Raw genomic sequence first — 7569 nt, 5'->3', positions numbered from 1 at the left:
TTATATACATATATATATATATATATATATATGTTTGTTATAAGAAAATGAATGATAATGCAAACGTAAGATAACAGTTTGGTGTTTGGTATCATTGCTGAGAAGTGAGTGAATCGGACCTAGAATTATTGGAACCAAAGTTCCCGAAATCGTGGACCCTACCGTCAGTGTCGGTCGTGACCTTATTGACTTATGTCACATCGGTTCTACAGTTCGTCTCCGTCGCCGACACATCCTATTAATGAAAATTGATTTTCAAAATGAACGCCTGTTTGAATATTAGTTATATCATTCAAACAAAATATAATTATTGTCGCTGGGCATTAAATTGTTTGAATGTCGCATTCAATTTAGTTGGTCCAAAACATAATTAACGTAGCGGGACTTTATATTTCCTTTTAGTCCTCATATAGTCACATTGACACAAAAACACTGAAGTTTACTTTATATTTCTTTTTTAGAACGGCAGAGTAAACTGTATACTTCTGTTCACTTTTTTTGTGTGTAAAACCAAAGCTAGTTTGCATATATGTACAAATCGATTACTTCATCGCACCAAGTTAATTAATAACCTCTATTATCAAAAATAATATTGTAAATTATTTCGACTCATGAATTACAATATTATTGGTAATATATTCGGATATAATGCAATTAAAAAGTCAAAACATACATATATAGGATTAATCATCTGTCCATTAATATTATAAGGACGTAAGAATGAAACAATGCATCGGAAACGAAAGCAATATATTTTCTTTATCTAAATGTTCAATCCGGCCAAGAACGAAACCCCTGTCGAAGGCAACCACGACGAACCGTATATAAATTCCGCCACCGTAAAACGGTTAGCCTCAGCCGTCGAATTGATGACCCGATAGCCTGGCCAGTTTACACGTTGCGCAAGAGCCGACCCGGGTCCAGTATTCAAATACTCTCCGTAATATAAAGTATCTAAAGCAAATGAACTTGTGTTCCACTCGAGCCAACCTCTCGTGTGTACATGTTTGTCGATATACGATAACATGTAAACCGTCCTAGAGAATTGCTTCCAAGGCCGGCCTAGATACGTCTGGAAAGTACCGCTGGCAGCTTGGAGATCAGGTGTCGCCAAAATCCTAGATGCATGTATTGACATACCGGTGTTTTGGTTCGGGTCTTTTCTGTTCTGAGCTGTGATCGTGTTTTTCTGAAGATCCATGGGTTTGCGTGCGTAAATGCTACAGTTTTGTAGCACCACGGCTGCATTACCAAAGATGAAATCGACTGTACCGTAAATATCGCATTCACGAAAGAATTGTCGGTTTGAATGAACATACAGCGTGTCTTGATAACCAATTATATTGCATCTATAGATCACCGCGTGGTCAGCCCCGACGCGGAGAGCGACTGCCTGGTGCTTTGCCGGACCAGCGTAGTTTTCAAATGTGATGTCCCTTGCAATAAAACCAGCTCCGGTGGCAGCTGGAGAAAATAAAACAATATACATACACACTTAAGTTTTGTGCTTTAAATTTATTTAACATAAGAAACCAATGTATTTAAGTAAACTCATCTTCAATAGGTGTTTTAATCTCTAGATATAGTGCAACAAATGCAGTCAAACAAAATCATAATTTGGATTTAACTATATATATATACTTAGAATCAAATACTAATATGTGAGAAATGTCTTTACCTATAAATGTTATATGAAACTAGTGGTCTCTAACGTCCAACTACAAAATTAGCCATGACCCACATCCAACCATATATATAAATTAATGCAACTCTTCTGTCTCCCATCATCCATGTATATGTATACAAATATGTGGGTCAGTGATTGCGTGGCCTACTTCAAGCTTTAGGATAGGTTCAATGCGTTTATCCTTCTAGATGTTTATGCGTATATGATATAAGTGTGCATATTTCTATTAAGATTTGAATATACAAACATATTATTAGCATATATGGGACATGCATTTACTGATGTACGTACCTGGAAATGGATGTATAAATGAGTATTTGATGAATGTAATGTATTTTAACTTTTTTTTTATCAAAGAATATTGTTTTATGGTCTAGTAGAGTAGAATGCACTTAATGCACTTTAAGAGCACAATAACATGCATGTGAGGTTGGTTGAATAAGTGGCAGCACCACATAGGATGTCCGATTTAGTGTGAGTGTGTTACGTAACCGAACTCAATCGTAATCATATTGAATGTTGAATCCAAAAACACTAACCAAACTACAAATAATTAAAAGCTTAGAACAAAATTAAATTTCAAACAAAAATCACAATTTACTAAATTGTTGGTCCAAAATATTGACTTCGTTTACTGGTCGAGTGGAAATTACTATTTACAAAATTTACTTTAAACTAGCTTTTTTAGTGGTCCATAGTTCAAATGCAGAATAAACACAAGTGGTAACAGACAACTAGTTTTCTAAACGATCCTGACTTAAATAGAATCTGTCGGACACTTTAAACATATCACACTCCGAAATCTATACAGCTAGCTCATGACCCCCTTCACAGTTTCTAATTCCAAGAACTTTCCTTTTTTTGGTCACGATCAAGAACTTTTCTTAGAATATAAATTTTTCACTTTGCAACTTATTTATTTACCTATCTTAGATCGAAAGATATATATTTTAAGCTCTAACAATATACTATAGTAATTCGATTGGGAAATAAATATTTGACCTCAAAAAGGATCAATTAGGAAAAAGGATCAATTAGGAAAAATGATATATGTTATCATGTTTTGACTTCCTTTTTTTTGGTCAAGATATCAATGTGTTGACCTCCATTATCCTGTTTTCATGAAATTTATAATCTAACTACCAGAAATAGAAATGTATCTCTATTAAAAAATTAATTATGGCGCTTCAAAGAGCTATTGAAAAAATTATCCCCAAAAATAAGGGTCTTCATTTAATTTGTCTAGTTGCGATAATAATGTTGGTTTCACGTGTTTTTTTTTTACTTTTAAGTTGTAACTAATTGTTATTATTGTTGCATTATTTGAAAAAGATTCAAAAAGTTAAAAGGAATGATGAAAATAAGAAGTGAAATAGCCTTACCAAACGTCGCCGTGTGAAAAGTGGTAATGTTGTCAAAAATACTTTTCCCTCCCGAAATGATAGTTTTACCCTTCCCATCTCCAACGAACATCAAATTAATTTTTTTCCTACCGACTTTGAGGTTGTTCTCTTCGTACCTTCCCAAAGAAAAAACAGAAGATTCAAAGACATATAACGCAATTATTAACCCTTTTCCGTACACGCGAGGTTACTTTCATCATTTTCACGGACGTAACAGTTTAAAGTTACACAAACATAATAGAGAAAAAATAGAAATGGAAGGGATAAAAACGTAAATTAACCTTCCGGCTTTGACGTAGATAATAGTCCGGCGAGGACTGTACTGAGGAGCTTTCTTGATGGCTTCCGATATAGTCTTGCACGTGCCGTTGCCGTCTTTCGAGACGATGATATCAGCTTGTATCTGAGATACTGGCATTTCCAGTATCTCACGCTCTCTTCTCTTGGTCCATCTCGGGAACTTCGAGTTCTCATCTCCTCCTACTCCAAGAAGCCTCCTGTTCTGTATCGGCACTCCGTCAAAATCGTTCCCGTTACTGCTCGCCGCGAATATCGCTAAACAGTTGCTGACGAGCTCCGAGAGATTCTTGAGCGCCGCCGTCATCTGATCCTTCACGCCACCGTCGTTGACGCCATCGAACCCTTCCGCGCAAGTGTCGTGGTTCGTCAGAGCCGAGCTCAGCCATGTCATGACGTCTTGTGGCTTCGTTTGGCCGCCGGAGACGGAGGATAGTGCGCGTGAGAGCGCGTCGACCGAATCGTCTAGTAGCTCGATGCATGCATCGTAAGCTGAGCGGACACGTGGGGGCATGTCGAGGAAAGATAAAGAGGAAGATGAGTAGAGTGCGTGGTTGAAGTGGTGGAGCGTCATGTTCACCGTCACGTGGAGCAGATTGTTGTCGGAAGAAGCGGCGAGTGTGCCGGGGAAGTTCATGAGTGAGTCAACGCATAGCTCTGGGAAACGAGCCAAGTCGCAAGCTTTTGAAATTGCTTGGCTTGGTTTCGGAGCTTGGCCTGGGACGTGCTGGGAAGATTTGAGTTGTGATCCGAATACCGCGGCGGGCAGGATCAGTATGAAGGCTACGACGGTTAAAGACACTAGAAGCTTCTTTCTTGTCGGTTGTGTTGTCATGGGGACATGGTTTATGTTCGGAGCCAGAATTGTGGTGGTTCTGACCCAACAACTTCCTTTCGATGTTCCGAGTCTTTCGTAGCCCATTTTGTTCTCGTTGTATACTCTTTTTCTTTTCTTGTGGTTTTACATTCCAAATGATGCAAGTGTATATATATGAGTGAGTGAGTCTGGTGAAGTATATAAAGAAGAGTAGTGGTGATTACTGGTGGGGACACGCGTCATTGAACCATTCATTTAAAATAAGAATAAAATTGCGTTATTTATTTGCTTGTGGTCGAGTTTAAGTTGCTTGTGCTTATCATCGTTTGTTAGTGAAGTTTTTCTTTCCCGTCGATGTTTGTTAGTGAGCTTTTGTTACTCGTCGAGACGAGTTAAAATAGGTATGAGATTTTCACCCAACCGAATTTGGTGAACCAAACTGAACTGAAATTTTCAGTTTTGGTTTATATTCAATTATAAATTTAGTTAATTTTGATTGATTACAGAAAAAAATAAATCAGTATTTGGTTTGGTTCAATTCAATAATTGGTTAGTTCAGTTTTTTTACTTTTTTACAAATTTTAACCAAATTATTCCAACCAAAATTTTGAACCAAAATAACCAACCAACTAAAATTAATCCAATGCACAAATATTAAGAAAACTATGTTTTATCAAAAATATCACTAAAATATACTCCTAAAACTAATTTTTAACTATAAATAGAAATAATAAAAATAAAATTAACTACACAGATTTTTTGATAAAGTTAAAGTTATAAAGATTCATGCAAACATCATTTAATATGAAACAATAAATCTTCTCTAAATCATCATATATATATTGAAACGGAAGGAGTATTACTTCTCATAGAATATTCATAAACCGAACTAACTGAATAATAAGCAAACCAAAAAATTCAGCTCAATTCGACAAGTTTTTGTATGAACAAAAAATTAATTACCCGGACTGTACTAACGCAATCTGCAAGCTTAAGTCTAGAGATAAGTAAAAACAACAAAATCTCTCACATTGTTTAGAAACAAGACCAAAAAATTGCTTTATTTTTTCGTATGTTCCAGTTTTAATTGTTTGCGTTATTCGTCGTTGGTTTGTGAGCTTTTGTTAGGCCAAATCATCGACATCAGATTTCAGTTGATCTTGCTTATTTTTTTCTAAGAATATAATAAAGAGTTCATCTGTTTGTCCTACAAAACACACACATACCAAAGTAGTGTTGACAGGAAATTACTGGTTATGACTTATGAGTGCTACGCTAAATTATGTAGGGTCGTCGAAACGTATAGTCTGTTTTATATATTTTAAAACATTTACATATGAATCTTGAAATTTGATCTATTATATATGTGCATTGTGCATATTAAAGAGCATGAGCTGGCATCTACGAATCAAGTTTAAAGTTTAAACTTGTTGAAAATTCAAATGATAGTGAAACTATAGGCTAGTCCCTTTATTTTATGAATTTTCCTTTATTATTTCAAGACTTTGAAACAGTATATAAACACTAAAACAGTTAACATGCATTAATTAAATCCATATATTGTTTCAACATCAACCTAACAGGAAAAGATGGAAAACCACGACTCAGCTAATGCCAGAATGCGACTAAAAAGACCCCATTGTTTCTGATTACATAGACATCTCACGTTGTTCTTTTTTATGTTTTCAAACTTTGACATAATTTAAACCGAGTGCTTTAAATTAAATCCAGCTAAATTATCTAATATATGGACCTACATTTCTATGATGAACACTAGTACGATCCTGCGATTTCTTAGTTAACTTCCTGATGATATAAAACTAGGATTCATTGTTAAACTATTCCGACATTATTTGTTAGGTGATTTACCATGTGTCATTATAATAATGATTTTGAAAAAAAAACGACATGACATATTAACAATAATGACAAGGGTTGATGCTAATTGTGAAATGAAGATTTATATTTAGGTTTCGAAAGGTACGCAAAACAAAAAACGCAGATCAAACAGAAAACGCAGATTATGCAAAACAAATACAGATCAAACCGATAATGCATAATAAATGCAGATCAAACTAATAATGCAAAATAAATACAAATCTAACTATTTAAATTAATTGCATCATTATTTTATTAAATATTAAAAAGTAAATGATATTAACTAGATATCTAAAAAAAGTTCTTATAAATAATAGATATATATTATTATTTATTATATGTCAATTATTATCAACAATAGAAATAAAACTAACTACAAATATAATTTATATATCTATAAAATTATTATATGTTTTAATTATGAAGTTATAAAATTTTAGAAGAAAATAACCTGCATATGTAAGTATATATATATATATATATAATAACTATAAATATACTTCTATATCTATATTAAATTAATATATGTTTTCCTTGTGATAAGTTATAAAATTTTAGAAGATACAAAATAACATGCATATATATAATAGATATATATTATTATTTGTTATACGTTAATTATTATCAAAAATAAAAATAAAACTAACTATAAATATCTTTCTATATTTATAAAAGTATTATATGTTTTAATTGTGAAGTTGTAAAATTTTAAAAGATACAAAATAACATGCATTTGTAAGTAAATATATATAAACTAACTATATATATATAGAAGTATTATATGTTTTCGCTGTGAAATTATAAAATTTTAGAAGATATAAAATAACATGCATATGTAATAAAATTCCAAAAAATTGATTTTTAAATACAAAAATAAAATTTAAAAAATAACTTTTAAACTTGGCGAGAATTAAAAAAAAAGTGTATATGTAATTAAATATATATAAATTTCTATTAACATATTTAAAGAAGATCTATATATATAAAGTAGACTTTGTTCTATTCTTATAACATGTGGAAGAGAGGTTTGTTTTTTTTTTTTTTTTGTCATCAACTTTTACAGTCTCATACTGACTGAGGGGTTTGTTGACATGTGTCCACATGTTTTTTCTTTTTGTATTTTAGATCCTGTTTCTTTTAAATTATTACAATTTGTCCTATCACTTTCTAATTGTGCATTATCTAATCATTCTCACATTAAGTATCATTATAGTTTGAGAATCTATTTTATTGGTCACTAAAATTTAGAAAATAAATAAAATAATATAAATATATTTTAAATATTTACTTTATTCACAAATAAAAATAGCATAAACTTTCATCATTTTATTATTTTTTACTATTTCTATTACTTCTTTTACAAATTATATATTTATTTTACTATTAAAGCTATAAAATAACCAAACTAAAAATAAGAAGCTAGAAAACAACACAAAATTAAAATCTAAAACCTCCATTATCACTAGGAAAACAAAATTTCATAGTAA

The 7569-nt window shown here is 32.2% G+C and overlaps 1 protein-coding gene across 1 annotated transcript; it reads right to left on the bottom strand.

The window, feature by feature from the left end:
- Positions 1-577: 577 nt before the first annotated feature.
- Positions 578-4380, bottom strand: LOC106429873 (probable pectinesterase/pectinesterase inhibitor 34). Its single transcript, XM_013870641.3, has 3 exons — positions 3372-4380; positions 3070-3206; positions 578-1464 (listed from the first exon to the last, which is right to left on the bottom strand). Exons 1-3 carry the CDS (start codon positions 4307-4309, stop codon positions 764-766), a joined length of 1776 nt encoding a protein of 591 aa, XP_013726095.1. The 5' UTR covers positions 4310-4380; the 3' UTR covers positions 578-763.
- Between the last annotated feature and the right edge of the window lie 3189 nt (positions 4381-7569).

The sequence above is a fragment of the Brassica napus genome, chromosome A6, assembly GCF_020379485.1.
Source record: "Brassica napus cultivar Da-Ae chromosome A6, Da-Ae, whole genome shotgun sequence".
In the NCBI taxonomy this organism is placed as follows: domain Eukaryota; kingdom Viridiplantae; phylum Streptophyta; class Magnoliopsida; order Brassicales; family Brassicaceae; genus Brassica; species Brassica napus.
This window is presented reverse-complemented; position numbering and strand designations above follow the sequence as displayed.